The sequence below is a fragment of the Pongo pygmaeus genome, chromosome 8, assembly GCF_028885625.2.
Source record: "Pongo pygmaeus isolate AG05252 chromosome 8, NHGRI_mPonPyg2-v2.0_pri, whole genome shotgun sequence".
Classification (NCBI taxonomy): domain Eukaryota; kingdom Metazoa; phylum Chordata; class Mammalia; order Primates; family Hominidae; genus Pongo; species Pongo pygmaeus.
In genome coordinates, this window is record NC_072381.2 from 106,198,121 (window position 1) to 106,218,715 (window position 20,595).

Genomic DNA, 20,595 nt, shown 5'->3' on the forward strand with positions numbered 1-20,595 from the left:
GATACCAAGGCAGGAGGATTACTTGAGACCAGGAGTTTGAGACCAGCCTGGGCAACATAGTAAGACCACATCTGTTTAAAAAAAAAAAAAAAAAGTTATTCTCAGGTTACTGAGTGTTCCACTTTAATAAAATCCTAAATGTGTGAAAAATATACATTCAAGAAAAAGGAATCGTAGTATAAAAGAGTCCTTTATAATATGTGAGTGTTGGCCCCAGAAATCCTATAACAAAAAGGAAAAAAGTATCAATGGTATCAGAGAACTACAGCTATTATATATAAAGTGAAAAATGGGAAAAACATGGAGTTTCTACTCTGGGTTTTATGATAGCATTTCAAGAAATCTCGTATTTGGTGAGAACTGGAGAGATATTCCAGTACAGCCTTTCGTTCATTGTTTTATATAGTTGGCATTTTGAGTGCCAGCTGTGCCAGGCACTGGAGAGAACAGCAATGAAAAAATCAGTGTCTCTGATCTCATGAAGCCCACATGCTAATATAGAGGAGACAAACAATAAACAAGTGTGTATGTGTGTGTGTGTGCGCTCACACGCACACATTTGTAAGTGTATTATGTCAGATGATAAGTGCTATGAAGAAAACGTAGGGTAAGGTAGATACAGAGAGTACCAGGGTGAGAGAGAAAGTTTGCTTTGTTAAAGTGTAAAGTAGTTGAAGGTCTTGCTGTTAAGGTAAGATCCAAGTAAAGGAGTAGCTTGTCAATGTCACTCCCAAAGTGTTCCCTCACTGCCTCCACCGAAAATACGTGAACACATGCTCCAGATAAGGTCTGTCTTACCAGCAGTTTTCAGTGAGACTCTTGCCCATCTGAAGAAACCTACAAATTTCTACTTATTACAGTTCGAAACTAATCATGCCACTGTACTCCAGCCTGGGCAACAGAGAAAGACCCCATCTCAAAACAAACAAACAAAAAACTTCATTTACTGTTATGCCAGGGCTTCATTGTTCTCTAATTGTATATATCATTTCTTAAACCTCCAAGTAAGACTTTGCATTTATCTATGTTAATTTGCCTCTTATTGATGTGAGCCCATAGTTATAGCCATTCAAACCCTAATTATGACATACAAGCATACCTTCATTTAAGCAGTTTTTTAATAAATTTCATATTTATTTTCTGACAACCAGACTAATCATTCATTAAACACTTTCTCTGTGTAAGACACTTTGTCTCATTTCTCCTTTTTTGATTCCAAGTCCATTTTCATCGTGGGAGGCTTTACCAACTTGTAAGCAGGTTTTAGAAATTATGTCAATTCATTTTAATGCTATACTCCTAACTAGTATTTTGTAAGTTTAATGTTAAAATGTAATTAAAATCCTTGCATTTTTGTGATTTTATCATGAGTGTCTAAATGTAGTAGACTGGAAAAAGGTTAGTACTTTTTTTTTTTTTTAACAATTTTCAAAAGGAATTCAGGTTTGATTGTGAAAAGTTCAAGTAAAATGGAAAGGAGATTAAAATTTATTTGTTTATTTGTTTGTTTATTTTTGAGAGAGAGTCTCACTTGGTCACCCAGGCTGGAGTGCAGTGGCGTGACCTCTGCTCACTGCAACCTCCACCTCCTAGGTTCAAGCAATTCTCCTGCTCAGCCTCTCAAGTAGCTGGGATTACAGGCCTGTGCCACCATACCTGGCTAATTTTTCTATTTTTAGTAGAGACGGGGTTTTACCATGTTGGCCAGGCTGGCCTCGAACTCCTGGTCTTAAGTGATCCACCCACCTTGGCCTCCCAAAGTTCTGGGACTACAGGCGTGAGCCACCGCACCCAGCCTAAAATATTTTTAAAAAGAAGTTTCTGTCAGAATCTGTTTGAGTGAACAGTTTAAATTTTTTAAATTAAAATAAGAAGGCTGAACTCCCAAGTCCTAATTTCTGGAGCTGTTACATTTTGGTCAGTGTTTTCTAGAGTATTCTCTGCATTCAAAAATTGCCATGTAACTTAACATAAACAGAACATGTGAATGTGTCTTATAACTTGTTTATTTCAGATAGCAGTAAATTATTGAGCATTTCATCTCAGAGTGTTGATACATTATCCTTTTCAGTAGCTTCATAGTATTCCTTTGTTAAGCTATACCATGATTTATTTAACCCAGTCTCAACTGATGGACATTAGATTGCTGTATATACTCCTTTACACATTTACTTAATTATCTGAAATCACTGTATTTCCCACCCTGGAATTTTTCACCCACCGCGAAAAGATTGTTAGAAACCTTGTCCTATGTGTAACATGTCTGTGAATGGTGTTGCCTCCTAGTGGCAGAGCTTAACAGCACAAACATCATAGCAGAAGTTTTTTTCCACATAGATTGTGTTCAAAATGACACAAGCCATATGACTGATTGAAAGTAGAGTTCAGGTTACTCCTCCTTACATTTTTATTTTATTTTATTTTATCTTATTTTATTTTATTTATTTTGAGACAGAATCTCTTGGTCTCTCAGGCTGGAGTGCAGTGGCGCGATCTCGGCTCACTGCACCCTCCACATCCCGGATTCAAGCGATTCTCCTGCCTCAGCCTCTAAAGTAGCTGGGATTACAGGCACCCACCACCGCGCCTGGCTAATTTTTTTTTTTTTGTATTTTTATTAGAGATGGGGTTTCACCATGATGGCCAGGCTGCTCTCGAACTCCTGACCTCAAGTGATCTGCCTGCCTCGGCCTCCCAAAGTGCTGGGATTACAGGTGTGAGCCACTGTGCCCGGCAACCGTTTACATTTTAAATTTAAATGTATTATAATCTATGGCTTCTAAGCAAATGAAAAAGATAATAGAAATACAATGTGTGTTCCTCTACAAATCCACTATAAAATTACTTTGTTAAATGATTTTTAAAAATTTTTTTTAAACTTGAGATTTTTGTTCCCAAAAAATTGTCTTGTAAAAAATTATGTCAGGCCGGGCGTGATGGCTCATGCCTGTAATCCCAGCACTTTGGAAGGCCAAGGCAGGTGGATCACGAGGTCAGGAGTTTGAGACCACCCTAGCCAACATAGTGAAACCCAGTCTCTACTAAAAATACAAAAAATTATCCGGGCGTGGTGGTGGATGCCTGTAATCCCAGCTACTTGGGAGGCTGAGGCAGGAGAATCGCTTGAACCTGGGAGGCAGAGGTCGCAGTGAGCCAAGATCACACCACTGCACTCCAGCCTGGGTGACAGTGCAAGACTGTCTCAAAAAAAAAAAAAAGAAAACAAAAGTTACATTGGAGGTTAGGTGGTGCAGTGGCTCAAGCCTATAATCCCAGCACTTTGGGAGGCTGAGATGGGTGGATCACTTCAGGCCAGAAGTTCAAGACCAGCCTGATTAACATGGAGAAACCCCGTCTCTACTAAAAATACAAAAATTAGCTAGCCTAATGGTGGCGCAGGCCTATAGGCCCAACTACTTGGGAGGATGAGGCACAAGAATCGCTTGAACCTGGGAGGCAGAGGTTGCAGTCAGCCAAGGTTGCACCACTGCACTCCAGCCTGGGCAACAGAGTGAGACTCTGTCTCAAAAAGGTATATTATTTGTCTCTAAATTCCTGTGTGTAAAAAGGCATTACAGGCATATTATTTGCATCTAAATTCCTGTATGTACAAAGACTAACTAGATGAAAGTATAAAATAATAACTTGGCATAAATATTACCAATTAGATTAGTTGTTTTGGATTTTTGGGGTTTGTTTGTTTTTTTTTTTTTTTTTTTTTGGAGACAGGGTCTTGCTCTGTCACCCAGGCTGGAGTGCAGTGATGCGATCACCGCTCACTGCATCCTCAACCTCCCAGGTTCAAGTAATCCTCCCCCCTCAGCCCCCCAAGTAGCTGGGACTATAGGCATGCCCCACCACACCCGGCTAATTTTTAAAAATTTTTTGTAGAGGCAGGATCTTGCCGTGTTGCTCAGGCCAGTCTTGAACTCCTGGGCTCAAATGATCCTCCCACTGCAGCCTCCCAAAGTGCTGAGATTACAGGTGTGAGACACTGCACCTGGCCCTAGTTTAAAAGTTTTAACCAAATTGCACTCACCTGAGGCATAAGACTGCTTTCTTCTTTTCTAGTATTCTTATGAATACTAGAAAATCGATAATACTAGGGTATTATCAATATTCTAGATCGTTGCCAATTTTGAAGTCAATCAGTGAGATCTTTTTTTGTTTTGTTTTGTTTTGTTTTGAGACGGAGTCTTGCTTAGTTGCCCAGGCTGGGGTGCAGTGGCACGATCTTGGCTCACTGCAAGCTCCACCTACCGAGTTCACGCCATTCTCCTGCCTCAGCCTCCCGAGTAGCTGGGACTACAGGCCCCGGCCACCACGCCTGGCTAATTCTTTTTGTATTTTTAGTAGAGACAGGGTTTCACCATGTTAGCCAGGATGGTCTCCATCTCCTGACCTCGTGATTCGCCTGCCTCGGCCTCCCAAAGTGCTGGGATTACAGGCGTGAGCCACCGCGTCCAGCCAATCAGTGGTATCTTACAGTTTTTATTATATCTCTTTGATCTAGTGATATTGAGCATCTTTGAAAAACTATGTTGTTATATTATTTTGTATATTTGTATCTTATTAATTTGTGGTTTGATTTTTGCCTGCAGCCTTTTCCTTTGTGGTTTTTTGGTTTCATGTCATGCTGTATACTAAAAAGACATGTTTTGATAGTTTCAAATGTTATATTTGTCTAATTATAAATGAAAGTTGTAAAAAAAAAAAAAAAGCAGCATGTTAGAATGTAAAGAGCTCTGACTTTAGAATTAAATTCCACCTTCTCCACGTATCATATATATTAGTTGGGTAGAATATTTAATCTCTCTGAACCTATTTGCTCATATGTGTAATGAGTACTACTTCATAAGGTTATCATTAGTATTAAATGGACATAAAATGCCTTTATTTTTATTTTATTGTATTGTATTTTATTTTTATTTTTGTGGTACAATCATGGCTCACTGCAACCTCCACCTCCTGGTCTCAACCAATCCTCCACTACAGGTGTGTGCCTCCACACCTGGCTAATTTTTGTATTTTTTGTAGAGATGGGGTTTTGCCGTCTTGCACAGGCTGGTCTCAAACTCCTAAGCTCAAGGTATCCGCCCGCCTTAGCCTCACAAAGTGCTAGGATTACAGGCATGAACTGCTGCGCCTGGCCCACATAAAACAACTTTATATGTGCCTAGCAAATAATGAATGTTTGTGTTTTCTTTCTTCTTAATATCCTGTCATTTCTCTGCTTTTGACAGATGATGTCAGTTCATACAGACTGTATTGTGTCAGTGCAGATTTTAAGTACATTGATGGAAATAACAATTAGAAATGGTAAGTATATCCACTTATTAAGATTTACTGTGTGTATTACTGGTTGCTATTTACATGGTATCTTTCATATTGCTAAATGTTAGTATATTTGGAAATATACAATACAAAATTATTTTTCTAATCAAAAGTCATTTTTTTTTTTTTTTTTTTTTTTTTGAGACAGAATCTTGCTGTCGCCTGGGCTGAAGTGCAGTGACATAATCTCAGCTCACTGCAACTTGCACCTCCCCGGTTCAAGCAATTCTCATGCCTCAGCCTCCCAAGTAGCTGGGCCTACAGGCACACACCACTACACCCGGCTAATTGTTTTGTATTTTAGTAGAGACAGGGTTTCACCATGCTGCCCAGGCTGATCTGGAACTCCTGAGCTTGGGCAATTTACCCGCCTTGGCCTCCCACAGTGCTAGGATTACAGGCATGAGCCACCTCACCCGACCTCAAAAGTCTTTAATAATGAAATGGAACTTCAGTTAAACAATGAGTATCTGAATTTTCTTACTTGCATTGAGAAAAAGAATATAAGATCTTGCAAGTGGAAACCCTCACTTACTATTTACCAAATCATGGCTTACTTTGCTTGATAAGTGGAAATGGTTCCAAACTTACTTAGCCAATTAAGTTTAATTGGCTTATTGGTAAGCAACAGTATTATACTGATAATACAGTAAGGCATATTGAAAGCATCCACTGTAAAAGTGTAACATTTGCTTTCTCATCTTTGAGAGCCCTTATAATAAAACAAGCATAGTGGTTTACCTGTTTCATCTGTCCTGGGGATTGGGACTATAAAGGCAATGAAGATGATAAAAACTCTTCCTGTGTTATTGATAGTTGGGATTTTACCAGTGGTATTTCCAGCCATTTTAAAACGTGTTACTTCCTTCTGAGTTACACCCTTTTATCCATCACTCTCAGATATTTTCTTTATGTCATTTTCTTATTTTATTTAGGAATCTGTAATTCCTATGATCATCCTATAACTGTATTGTTAGCATAAAATTGTTAGCATAAAATTAGCTATGCTAATTTTATGTATTGTTAGCATAAAATTAGCAGCTGTCGTTTCTGTAAAACCATTGTAATTATTCATGTTTCACCTGCAGACTGTCACCTTGCAAATGTGGGTTTATAGACCACAGATTTAGAATGAAATGTTTTCTTCTGTTAATTAGATACCTTCAGTGACTCACCAGTTTGGCCCTGGATCCCATCATTGTCTGATGTAGCAGCTGTGTTTTTAAATATGGGGATTGATTTTAGATCTTTGTTTCCCCTGGAGAATCTTCAGCCAGACTTTAACGAAGACTATCTAATGTAAGTTTTCTCATCATAATTAACTCCAAAAATATCATTTCGTACAACTTACATATAATTATAGCTAAAGTTTAATATTTATTTCTGATTTTTAAAAAGATCTCTCAAAGTTGAGATCAATCTTGAATTAGATACATTCTTAACATCTTTCTTAATCTAAAAGCCATCATCATGTTTAGCAGGCAAATAATAGAAATATTCTCATAAAAGTTCTGTTTTCTTTTTTAAAAGACTTTCCATTGTCATTTAACATTGTTTTGGTGGAAGTATTGGCCAAAGTAATTAGACAAGAGAAAAAAACAAGAGATACAAAAATTGGAAAGGAGTTGCTGAAAGATTATTTGTAGATGCGAGTTAATCTAGACATAGAAGCCTAAGACTCAGGTGAAAAACTATGACAAATAACTAAGAAAATTTGGTGTGGGTGTCTGGGTATAAAATTAATAAAGAGAAATCAATAACCTTCAAATATCTGAAGTGTAACTAGTTAAAAGATACACTAGGCTGGGTGTGGTGGCTTATACCTGTAATCCCAACACTTGGGGAGGCCAACGCAGGAGAATCACTTGAGGCCGGGAATTGGAAGTTGCAGTGAGCTCACCACAGTACTGCAGCCTGGGTGACAGAGTGAGACCTTGTCTTTAAAAAAAAAAAAAAAGGTGGGGGCCAGGCACGGTGGTTCACGCCTGTAATCCCAGCACTTTGGGAGGCCAAGGCAGGCAGATCACTTGAGGTCAGGAGTTCGAGACCAGCCTGACCAACATGGTGAAACCCTGTCTCTACTAAAAATACAAAAAAGTTAGCCAGGTGCAGTGGCACACACCTGTGGTCCCAGCTACTTGGGAGCCTGAGGCAGGAGAATCACTTGAACCCGGGTGGCGGAGGTTACGGTGAGTCAAGATCACACCACTGCACTCCAGCCTGGGTGACAGAGTGAGACTCCATCTAAAAAAAAAAAAAAAAAAAAGGAAACTGGTTACAGACAAAGTATTAATTTCAAGTCAGTAAGAAAAAGATCAATACCTATTAGAAAAATGGGCAGAAGAAATGAATAGACTGATCACAGAAAAGGAAGTAAAAACAGAAAGGTAAAGGAAATAAAAGAGGAAAAAGTTGAATATATTCACTTAAACATTATGAAAATTCTCTTTCCACTCCATATAGGATCCTTGGTTACTCAGATGTAATCTGTATCTGAAAATATTTTGGATAGCAGCATTTCAGCTAGAGACTATGTTTCATCACTTTAAATAGGAAAAATAGTTTACCCAGCCCATCCAAAAATCCCAACTATTTCCCCTAAATATTACAAGAATGTTCTTAAACACTTATATTTTAAAAGTTACCACATATTTCTGCATAATATAAACATTTAACATACCTCCTACTTTATTATTTAACATTTAGTGAACTCAGTAGTGTGTGGTAATTTTATATGTTGTATACAACAATTTGAATTTTTCTTAATTTACTGTAGTGAGCATGTACAGTAGTGGAAATAAACAGTGATGGTGGCTATAGTCACTATTGTTGTATACTGGTGAGTAAAGGTGGGCACAAGCTTAACACAAGTGATCTGGTGAAGGAATGAGTGCTGTGTAACAAATGCCTGTTTAAACAACATGAGCATGAGTCTGGAAATTTGTGTGTGTGTGTGTGTGTGTGTGTTTGAGACAGGGTCTTGCTTTGTTGCGCAGGCTGGAGTGCAGTGACACAATCTCAGCTCACAGCAACTTCTGCCTCCCAGCCTCAAGTGATCTTCCCACCTCAGCCTCCCGAGTAGCTGAGACCACAGGTACTCACCACCACGCCCAGCTGATATTTTTTTATTTTTTGTGGAGACAGGGTTTTGCCATGTTGCCCAGGCTGGTCTCGAACTCCTGAGCTCAGGCGATCCGCTGGCCTCAGCTTCCCAAACTGCTGGGATTACAAGCGTGAGTCACTGTGCCTGGCTTGAACTTGTTAAGATGCAACCCCACTCACTGTTCTCTTTCTTTTCTTCTCTTCCTTCCCCTCCTTCCCTCCCTTCCCTCCCTTCCCCCGCTTCCCCTCCTTCCCCCCCTTCTCCCCCTTCCCCTGCCCCTGCCCCTCCCCCTGCCCCTGCCGCTTCCCCTTCTCCTTCCTTCCTTCCATGAGATGAGGTCTTGGTCTGTCACTGAGGCTGGAGTACAGTGGCACGGTTATGGGTCACTGCAGCCTCGAACTCCTGAGTTCAAGTGGCCCTCCTGCCTCAGCTTCCTGAGTACCCTGAGACTACAGACACACACCACCACGCCTGACCGATGTTTTTAAATTTTTTTATAGAGAGTGGATCTGGCTATGTTGCCCAGGCTGGTCTCAAAATCCTGGGCTCAAGCAATCCTCACACCTTGGCCTCCCAAAGTGCTGGGATTATAGGCATGAGCCACTGCACCTGGCTATCACTGTTCTTTTTTTAACCAGGACTCACAGCTTACCCATTTTTGCTGGTGTGTATATGCATATTCATCATGGCAAGTTCTCTATACAAATAGTAGATGTAGAGTAAAAATGTTTGCAGATTGTCAGAGTAAATATTTAGATAGAGAAAATTCAGATATTAAGGGATACTAGTACAATTCTTTTCTTGACCATTATTCTGCTAGATACATAGACTTAAAATTTAAGTCTAAATACATTCTAACCTCCTTCAATTCTGTGTCTCTTCAGTTCTCACATCCCTATGTTCCTTTTCCTCCACCTATGTCATATCTATTCGTTCCTTTTCATTTCCTGAGTCAGTCTAATTCAGAGTCTCTTTTCATGCCTAGCCTGGCAAAAAATCTTTCCTCCAGGGCCTTTCCACCTGCAAAGTATTATTTTCACTGTTGCAGGAACTCACTCTCTACTATTCTCAAACCTTTATACCCTGTATTTAAGACTTTACGATTTTACCCTGACCTGTTTTCTGTTTTGTTGTTGGCTTTCTAATCAAATTGATCTGCCTGCTGTCCCTCCACACCATAATGACTAGCCCTTATGTAGTGTTTGCTGTGTGCCAGACTCTGTTCTAAGGACTTCACATAGTACCTCACTTAGTAGTTACTACAAATACTAGTAAGATTTTCATTTCCATTTTACAAGTAAGGTAGGCACGGAGTGGTTAAGCAACTTGCCCAAGGTTATACAACTAGGAAGGGGCGCAAAGAAGTACTAAGCAGCTATTTTAAAAAATAAGTTCTTCACATGTAGCTGTGGAAATATCTCTAAGATACATTGCTAAGTGAGAAAAGGAAGGTGTAAAGGTATATAATATACTAACATTTGTATTAAAGGTGGAGAGGGAGTGATAAAGGGTAAAAACATGTTTCCTCTACATTTACAACACTTCTGGCATCAAATGTATAGGTTTTCTACACGTTGTCATTTCTCCAGTTCCCTGTGGACACCAACTAGATGTCCTACAGTTTAATGCAATTCTAGTTCTAATTACCCAGAGTTAGCACAGAGCCCACAGGTTAAGGACTCAATCCCACAAGACTGCCACCACTTCATATGGAATCACAGGTCTGGGCTTCCTTTTCTTCTAAACAACTAGCTATAAATCAGGAGTTCCTACAGTTCTCTTCCCCTTTATGTTCAATAATATGCTAGAATGGCTCACAGAACTCAGGAAAGCAGTTTATTTACTATTATTGGTTTGCTGTAAAGGGTACAATTCAAGAACAGCCAAATGGAAGAGATACATTGTGCAAGATATGGGGATGGGAGTGCATGTTACTTCCCTGGCCTCTCCAGGTACTCTACCTTCCCATCATTTTTTTTTTCTGTCTTCCTTAATAGAGAAGACAGAGTTTTGCCTTTTTTTTTTTTTTTTTTTTTTTTTTAAGACGAAGTCTTGCTGTCACCCAAGCTGGAGTGCAGTGGCACGATCTCGGCTCACTGCAACCTCCACCTCCCAGGTTCAAGCAATTCTCCTGCCTCAGCCTCCCGAGTAGCTGGGATTACAGGCGCCTGCTACCATGCCAGCCTAATTTTTCTATTTTTAGCAGAGATGGGGTTTCACTGTGTTGGCCAGGCTGGTCTCGAACTCCTGACCTCGGGTGATCTGCCTGCCTCAGCCTCCCAAAGTGCTGGGATTACAGGTGTGAGCCACCATGCCCAGCCAAATTTTGCCGTATTGCCCAGGCTAGTCTTGATCTCCTGGGCTCAGGCTATCCGCCTGTCTCAGGGGATTCAGGTGTGAGCCACCCCACTCCACCCACCCTCTCATCATCTTGATGCCTTAGCCAATCCACAAGCTCTCTGAACTTTAGGGTATTTATGGAGGGCCCATTACACGGGGCTGGTTGATTAAAGCATTAGCCATTTTAATCTTTAACCCCTCTGGGTGGGACTGAAAGTTTCAGCCTTCTAGTCACATGGTTGATAACTCTGGCAACCAGCCCCCATCCTCCAGGAGTCACAATATTATTAGCATAAATTTAGGTATGGTTGAAAAGGGCTTATTATAAATAACAAAAGAGGCTCCTTCTACCTCATCAGACATTCCAGAGGTTTTAGGAGCTCTGTGCCAGGAAGTGGGGACAAAGGTCAAATATATTTCTTCTTATACCACAGTGGGACATATATTTATATTTGTTTGTTTATACATAAAATGCCAACGGAAGGAAGGGCTAAAACTTGTAGCAATTATCTTAGGGAGGAAACGAGTGGTTATAAAGAACGGAGCTAGGAGGGCAGTTTATCACAGCATACTGTACCTTAATGTATTTTGATTTTTTAAAACCATATAAAAGTATTATTTTTTCAAAAAATTAAAAATGTTATCTGTCTTTTGAAAGCTAAGTTCATGCATCTCCTCTTTCATGAATCTTCACTGATAACCTCTGATAACTAGAATTAGAGTGCTTTGAATTGTTTCTGTATATTGCTATAGCAGTTTCTTTAGGCCATTTATGAGTCTTTTACCTATTACGAATTCTTTTTAGTCAGAGCCATCTTCTACATAGCTAACACCAAGAGCAATGAGGATAGTACCATATAAAAAGTAGCTTGTTCAAGAGAAAACTGATGCATAATGATAGAAATCATATTAGTGTTTGCCTTGAGTCAGGGATAGCAGATTGACTTGGATTTGGCATAAAGAGACTTTTGAGGGGAATGGAAATGTTCTACTTCTTGATTTGGGTGGTGGTTACATTAGTATATATGATTATCAAAACTTAAAATGGGTACATTCCTTTTGTTGTATGTAAATTATACCTCGATAAAACATAGTTTTTAAAAAGTAGCCCAGAATTTCTTAAAGTGAGTAATATATTTTGTGCCTAACTTCACATTGCTTTACTCACTTCTCAATAGTTCTGAAACACAGACAACATCAAGGGGGAAAGAAAGTGAAGATTCATCTTATAAGCCAATTTTTTCAACACTTCCTGAAACCAACATTTTAAATGTGGTTAAGGTAGGAAAAAACTTGTGTGTGTCTTCTGCTTAGAGCTAGAACCATTTAGTCTGTGGTTAATGGTTTTTAAAAAAAAAAAAAACTCAGCCGGGCACAGTGGCTCACGCCTGTAATCCCAGCACTTTGGGAGGCCAAGGCGGGCAGATCACGAGGTCAAGAAATCGAGACCATCCTGGCTAACACGGTGAAAACCCGTCTCTACTAAAAATACAAAAAATTAGCCAGGCATGGTGGTGGGCGCCTGTAGTCCCAGCTACTCAGGAGGCTGAGGCTGGAGAATGGTGTGAACCCAGGAGGCAGAGCTTGCAGTGAGCCGGGATCATGCCACTGCACTCTAGCCTGGGCAACAGAGCAAGACTCTGTCTCAAAAAAAAAAAACTCTCTAGTTTCTTAACAGGTGATTTCCAGTCTCTGAAATTTCTTAGCAATAATCTTTGTAGTAAAAATTGTTTTTGCTGTTTTTATTTTGTTTTAATATTAGTGATGAACAAAACTTTAAGTCAGTTACATCATTAAATAGTTTTGAAACCAATAGTTTTTTATAAGTAGGATGTATGAAGAAAAAAGACTTACAATATAACTTAGTGATCAAGAGTTAATGGCAGAGGCCGGGCGCGGTGGCTCATGCCTGTAATCCCAGCACTTTGGGAGGCCAAGGCGGGTGGATCACCTGAGGTCAGGAGCTCGAGACCAGCTTGGCCAACATGGTGAAACCCCACCTCTACTAAAAATACAAAAAAAAAAAATTAGCCAGGCGTGGTGGCAGGCGCCTGTTATCCCAGCTACTGGGGAGGCTGAGGCAGGAGAATCACTTGAACCCGGGAGGTGGAGGTTGCAGTGACCCGAGATCATACCACTGTACTCCAGCCTGGGCAACAGAGTGAGACTCCATCTCAAAAAAAAGAAGATAAAAAAAAAGAGTTAATGACAGTGTGAAACATTTTTAGTTGCTGAATTGAATCAATGATACAGAACTATTAAGAAAATCTCAAAATTGGAAAATGGAGAAGAAAATGCCACTTAATTTAACTATTAACATTGAGTAGTTCTTGCCTTCTTCTCTCTAGACATCTGATGTTTGTTTTCTTTATAGTTCTTTTTTGCATCTTTTGTCAAAAAGAGTTTATAATTAAAACTCTAAAAGTAAAATATACCTCCTAAAATATTTTTGTCTGTGCATTTATGTTAAAACAGTTTCTAGGCTTGTGTACATCTATACATCCAGAAGGTTACCAGGATCGTGAAATAATGTTGCTGATTTTAATGTTATTTAAAATGAGTTTGGAAAAACAGCTGAAACAGATTCCTTTAGTAGACTTTCAAAGCCTCCTGATAAACCTGATGAAAAACATCAGAGATTGGAACACAAAGGTAATGTTACTTAAAACTTTATTATTCATTTTTTATATAGCATTACAATTTGACTCATAGTGCATATGGAATTAATACTGTTTGAAAACTCAAGATCTTTGGCAGATTAAAAATGAGCTGAGGAAGGGAATGTTTGCTGGAGCTGTATTATTTAAATTCATGATAATTGAATTTTTTCTAAAACTTCAGCTCTTTATCCAACAAAAATGTGTTTATTGGGGATTTCCTATGGACTAAGCATTAATGTAGGTGCTAGAGATTGAGCTGTGAAAGAGACAAAGCGTTTGCCTTCATAGGGCTTTTGTCCTAGTCAAAGGGTTAGATAAACAAGTAAATGTTGATTATATTATCATGTCAGGTAGTAGTTAAGTACTACAAATGAAAATAAAGCAGGACATGAGTACAGCAAGACCGGATGCTATGTTATTTCATATAAGGCTGGCAGGGAAAGGCCTTTCCAAAATAACCTTGGAGCAAAGACCTAAATGAAATGATGGAGTGAGTCATACCTACAACCAGAATTTGAGTTGAACTTCTGCAACCATATGGAGGATGAACATGTATAATTTTTGTTAGGCCTTTTTAAAAATTATATTTTTCAGTCTTTTTTGGTGGAAAAATTAAAATATGCAAAAGTAGGGCAAAGAGTATAATAAATTCCTAAGTATCACTTTGCTTCAATAATTGAGACATAATCTTGCCTAATGTAAAACCGGCCCTATATTTCCTTTCCCTGCTCATCAGATTATTTTGAAGCAACTGTTAGGCTTTTTTAAAAATTGATACACAATGGTAATACATATTTTGGGGGTGTTAGGCCTTTTTTTTTTTTTTTTTTAGACAGCATCTCCTGTCACCCAGGCAGGAGTGCAGTGGCGCAGTCTTGTCTCAGTGCAACCTCTGCCTCCCGGATTCAGGCGATTCTCATTCCTCAGCCTCCCAAGTAGATGAGACTATAGATACATGCCACTCCGCCCAGCTAATTTCTGTGTATTTAGTAGAGACAGGGTTTTACCATTTTGGCCAGGCTGGTCTCAAACTCCTGGCCTCAAGTGATTCACCTCCCTCAGCCTCCCAAAGTGCTGGGATTACAGGCTTGAGCCACCACACCAGGCCAGGTGTTAGGGTTTTAAAAATACTGGAATAGGATCCCTAAAGTGCAAGAAATCCCAAATCAGGAACATATATGGTCTTGTACAACTCTTATACATGTTTGTATTTAGATCAGTTTATCTTTCCAAGAAGGAATGTTTAAATATAGATGGAGATATGATGTAGTACAAAACGTGAAAGCCAAGTGAAATTCTGCTAAATGTATCTGTTCAGTCCATTTAAGATAGTATAAGTAAAACTGAATCTGTGTATTGTGTACATTTTAGCAGATTCTAGACTCCATGCTATTTCTAAAAATGTGTGCTCTATTTTGTACTAGTGCTTCCATTATGTCAAGAAGGGATGTAGATGATCTGTTGGGTGTTTGATTCTACTGTTCTGTTTGAAAAGAAATCTTACTTGTTCTTTTTTTTCAGGTGCCTGAACTCTGTCTGGGCATAAATGAACTCTCCAGTCATCCCCACAACCTTCTGTGGTTGGTACAGCTAGTCCCTAATTGGACGTCACGTGGAAGGTATTGAAAAGTGAGAATTAAACATTAAGAAATTTTATAATTTTACGTTAATGAAATGCCTTGAGTTCTTTATTTCCATTCATCATTCTTTGAATGTTAGATCAGATATGTTTATTTCATATTCAGTTGCGAGAAAAGGCATTGATAGCCTGATTCTGCCTTATTCTAATTCTTAACTCAGGTCATTATGTAATTTTTTTTTTTTTTTTTTGAGACAGAGTCTCACTCTGTCACCCAAGCTGAATATTTTTTTATTTTTAATTTTAGCTTATGTGTTACCTTAATACAGATGACATATTCCACAAAAATAAATGAATTAGCTTTTTTTTTGCTTTAGTAAAAATAAATTTCATCAGTAAAAAAATAGGTTTTCTGTCAGTAAATCATCAGGGCCAAAGATAAGGCCGTTAAATGATTTATTGAGCTTCAGATAACTCAAGTTTTATGTACAAATATTTTACATGAAAATTTTACTGTTCTATAACAGCTTATATGTTCCTGTACAGACTTCTTTTGAAACATTGCCTGTATTTCCAATTAGAACTAGAGCTCCTTTTGGCTCATTCATTTGCTTTTCAAGCAGTATTAATTAAAATACATTCTAAATACTTTTAACTTCTAATTCTAGGCAACTGAGACAGTGCCTCAGTCTAGTGATTATTTCAAAGCTTTTGGATGAGAAACACGAAGATGTTCCTAATGCCAGTAATCTGCAGGTATAAATAAATACATTTTTATTTTTAATAAATGGGAGAGGTAATGAGAGGTGTAAGGAAAATTGATGAACCCTAAGTCAAAGGTCCTGGGGTCAGAGCTCAGCTCTCAAGCTTGATACTGTTCATGTAATCTCTAGCACACTTAACTAACAAGATCCAGTTTTTTCATCTGTGAAATGGAGATAGTATTGCACCCTCCACCACTTAGGATGGTTATGGACAATCAGATGTGAATTAATGTATAAAGAAACTACTGGGAAAATCATAATGTGCAATTATATGAATATGATTTCACTTATTGAATTAGTTCAGCTTTTCCAAGTTAGCAATTTTATCGCAAGATTAGAAATTGCAAAAGCATTGTACATTGATTACATCTTTAACCTGTTTTAAAATGAGTCTTTTTAGATCATAGAGCTTAAACGTAGTTGCCCTCTAGTACTTGTTCAGTAAGAATATATCATGTATATATGAGAGTGTGGATAAACATGTCCAGCTGTTGCCGGGTACTGGTGGCACACACCTATCGTCCCAGCTACTTGGGGGGCTGAGGCCAGAGGATCCTTTGAATCTAGGAGTTCAAGTCCAACCTAAGCAACATAGGGAGACCCTGTCTTTAATATATATATATATGAATTTTTTTAATTTAAAAAATGTCCAATGGAAGTCCTATTCTGAGAAATTCTGAAGGCTTTTTATAAATTTTGATAGCACTAATGGGGCTGCCCTTGGTTGGATTTGAAAACTCACCATAGGACAGGCACAGTGGCTCACGCCTGTAATCCCAGCACTTTAGGAGGCCAGGGCAGGCGGATCACGAGGTCAGGAGATCGAGACCATCCTAGCCAACACGGTGAAACCCCGTCTCTACTAAAAAAAATACAAAAAAATTACCCAGGCATGGTGGCGGACACCTGTAGCCCCAGCTACTCGGGAGGCTGAGGCAGGAGAATGACATGAACCTGGCAGGCAGAGCTTGCAGTGAGCTGAGATCACGCCACTGCACTCCAGCCTGGGCAACAGAGCGAGACTCTGTCTCAAAAAAAAGCACCGTAGAACCTAATCTGGATGTCCCTTTGTTCTTGTTTGAATTGCAGTTTGGTACAAGGTGTGCCACCAGGTCCTAGGAATTAAAACAAACAAAGATTTAGATTAGAGACTCTGCCCTTGAAAACATAATCTAATGGTTGAAACAAAATTAACCAACTCTTGTGGGTTAGTGTGGTAAGAACAGTAATTGAAGCATGCACAAGATGCTGTGGGATGGAGAGACTGATGGGCACAGCTGGTTTCTGCTTTAGTAGAGTTGAGGTAGATTTGATTCCAGATATATGGGGATCGTACTGGAGCTACCAGGGTAATTAGCAGATAGTTCTCATTCCTTTCAATGATATTTACTGCCTTCAAAAGAGATCCGGGGTAGGATTTCTACCATTTCTCCTAACTTTTGTTGTTCTGTTACTTTTTCCTTTTTTGCCCATGTAAAATAGAATAATTAGCTGAATAATTACATGAATAATTAACCCTCAGACTCACTAACTGATATTCAAGTTACAATCTAGTTGTGATTTTTACCACAACTTCTTGTAGTTCTTCTCAGAATTCAATGACTTCTAACCACAGAGTCAACTTTGTTGACTTTCAAATAATTTAACAGAGAAAGCATTCCCTGTGGCCTCTATTATAATATCGTTTGGTCTCCTAAGCATTTATCCTAAGTTACAAGTACTAAATCTTTAACTTAAAATCCCCTTTTTTTTGAGAGAGAGATGTAGTATCGCTCTGTCGCCCAGGCTGGAGTGCAGTCGCACAATCTCGGCTCACTGCAACCTCCACCCCACATATTCAAGTGATTCTCGTGCCACAGCCTCCCGAGTAGCTGGGACTACAGGCATGTGCCACCATGCCCAGCTAATTTTTGTATTTTTAGTAGAGACGGGGTTTCTCCACGTTGGCCAGGCTGGTCTTGAACTTCTAACCTCAGGTGATTCACCTCCCTCGGCCTCTGAAAGTGTTGGGATTACAGGTGTGAGCCACCGTGCCCAACCACTTAAAATCCCTTTTTAAGCAATTCAGGGGTTTTACATAAAGGGAAAATGGATATTGTTCAAGTGTAAAGAAAGCTATAATAAAAGGACAAAATGAAAGAGCACACACTGGAAAAAATAGCCTAAGAAAGAACAGCTATTATTTAGCTTTGTTCAATGTCTCCTCTTTCTTTTGATAGGTATCAGTCCTACATCGCTATCTTGTGCAGATGAAGCCTTCTGATTTGTTAAAGAAAATGGTCTTGAAGAAAAAGGCCGAACAACCAGATGGCATTATTGATGACAGTCTTCATTTAGAACTTGAAAAGCAGGTATCCAGTGCTAGAAGGTCTCAAAGAGTACATAGAAGCATAACTGTTATCAGCTTCCTAACCATAGACTGATAATGTAGGCATTTCTGGATTTGGACACTAGGTACATTCTAGCAAACATAATTTTAAAGCGAATGATATTTTTAATTTATCACTGTCATGAAATTCTTCCATAAATTTGAGAGTTGAAAATTTAGGTAAAAGGATGATTGTTGGTAATTTGCTCCCAAGAGTATTTTTTGTAGCCCTTTATTAGGGCAGTCGTGAGGTCATGAATCATGGTAAAAAGAATGCACTTGAGTTAGAAATGAGAAAGCCTAGTTTAGATGCTTGGCTTTTACTTACTGACCAGCTGGGTTAACTTGAACATATCCTTTATCCTTCCTGGGCAACTTTCCTAATGTGTAAATTGGAATGACATCTATGCTAGCTAATTCATAGGTGTTAATTTTATTCATTTCTCTAACAGGCATATTACCTGACCTACATTCTTCTTCATTTAGTCGGTGAAGTTAGTTGTTCTCATTCTTTTTCTTCTGGACAACGGGTAGGTAGTGTTTAGTGTTGTTGCTGCTGTTTTTAAATAGGTGTTACTGATGATGGAATGAGTGAGCATGCTTTATGTAGGAGAAAACTATATAAAGTTTTCTTAATATAAAAGCTAATTGATTTTGCTATAAGAATTCCCATGTATACCAGAAAGAGGGGCATGATAGTGGTCTTGTAACTATATCGTATTGAAAAGAATTGTTGGCCGGGCGCCGTGGCTCACGCCTGTAATCCCAGCACTTTGGGAGGCCAAGGCGGGGGGATCACTTGAGGTCAGGAGTTCAAGACCAGCCTGGCCAACATGGTGAAACCCCGTCTCTACTAAAAATACAAAAAAATTAGCCAGGCGTTTGGCAGTTGCCTGTAATCCCAGCTGTTCGGGAGGCTGAGGCAGGAGAATCGCTTGAACCCGGGAGGTGGAGGTTGCAGTGAGCCGAGATTGTGCCACTGCACTCCAGCCTGGGCAACAAGAGTGAAACTCCATCTCAAAAAAAAAAGAAAAGAAAAGAATTGTCAGTAAATGTTAGTTCTGTTTGTTGGAGTGGAACTTAACCATTATACTTTGGCAGTAGTATAATATATTCATAAGATACCAACATCACCAGATATCAAATGGGCTGGTGGTGTGCTGGACCCATATTGACTCCAGGAGAAATGGCAGTCAGGTGGCAGCAGGCTACACAGGAGAACTGCTACTATCTGTAGAGACCATGCAGTTTACATAGCATTTTCACTTAGCACCCTTTACCTAGCAACCTCCATGTAACCGAGAACAAAGGGCCTGCATCCCGTATGGCCTTACAAGGGATGAGCCGGGGGTTCAGATGTCCTTCATAGATAAGGAGTGAAACTCCATGTTGGCCACTCCCAGATTCTTTGGCTTGGGACTCCAATTACACATTCTTCTTAGACCATAGGTTCATTTTCAGAGTATGCTTAAGTTATTGCTGTCAGCTGCATCTGCCATACAGCCAGCTTTTAGCTCGTTTCTTCCCATTCTTTGCCATTCCCCTTTTGTTCCTTTAGAAATAACATTTGCCTTCAAAATTAAACTGATGGTAAGGCAGGCTACTTTAGAAATGCATTTCTAATATTCAGATTTTCATTTTGAATTACTCTATTCTTCCCATACTCCTGGGGAAAGATCTTGCTTAATTCCTTTTATTTCATATCTTAACTATTCCAATTCCTGTTTTAAAACTTAGGCCGGACATGCCTGGCATGGTGGCTCACCCCTGTAATCCCAGCACTTTGGGAGGGTGCGGTGGGTGGATCAGTTGAGGTCAGAAGTTCAAGACCAGCCTGGCCAACATGGTGAAACCCCGTCTCTACAAAAATACAAAAAGTTAGCCAGGCGTATTGGTGCATGCATGTAATCCCAGCTACTCGGGAGGCTGAGACAGGAGAATCGCTTGAACCCAGGATGGGGGAGGTTGCAGTGAGGCAAGATCGTGCCATTGCACTCCAGCCTGGGCGACAGAGCAAGACTTCATCTCAGAAAAAAAAAAACCTTGGGCTGGACGTGGTGGCTCATGCCTGTAATCCCAGCACTTTGGGAGGCCAAGGCGGGCGGATCACTTGAGGTCAGAAGTTCGAGACCAGCCTGGCCAACATGATGAAACCCTGTCTCTACTAAAAATACAAAAAAAAATTAGTTGCGCATGGTGGCAGACACCTGCAATCCCAGCTACTCTGGAGGCTGAGGCAGGAGAACTGCCTGAACCCAGGAGGTGGAGGTTGCAGTGAGCTGAGATCACACCACTATACTCCAGCCTGGGCAACAGACAGAGACTCCACCTCAAAAAAAAGAAAAAAAATACATAGTATCTCCTAGACATGATAGAAAAGACACAAGACTAGTTCTTATGTTTTTATATATGCTATTGTGTATAAAACTGTGTTTGCGGTTGGGCAC

General features: G+C 39.5%; 1 protein-coding gene across 3 annotated transcripts in view; it reads left to right on the top strand.

Annotated features, from left to right (window-relative positions):
• SLF2 (SMC5-SMC6 complex localization factor 2) overlaps positions 1 to 20,595 on the top strand; it is a 52,340-nt gene that overhangs the window by 19,248 nt on the left and 12,497 nt on the right. For all 3 annotated transcript variants that reach the window (XM_054436120.2, XM_054436121.2, XM_054436119.2), the window contains exons 10-17: positions 5,244 to 5,319; positions 6,492 to 6,633; positions 11,956 to 12,058; positions 13,253 to 13,429; positions 14,959 to 15,056; positions 15,685 to 15,772; positions 18,000 to 18,131; positions 18,601 to 18,678. In XM_054436120.2, coding sequence (XP_054292095.1) covers positions 5,244 to 5,319; positions 6,492 to 6,633; positions 11,956 to 12,058; positions 13,253 to 13,429; positions 14,959 to 15,056; positions 15,685 to 15,772; positions 18,000 to 18,131; positions 18,601 to 18,678 — 894 coding nt within the window. The remainder of the gene's footprint in view (positions 1 to 5,243; positions 5,320 to 6,491; positions 6,634 to 11,955; positions 12,059 to 13,252; positions 13,430 to 14,958; positions 15,057 to 15,684; positions 15,773 to 17,999; positions 18,132 to 18,600; positions 18,679 to 20,595) is intronic.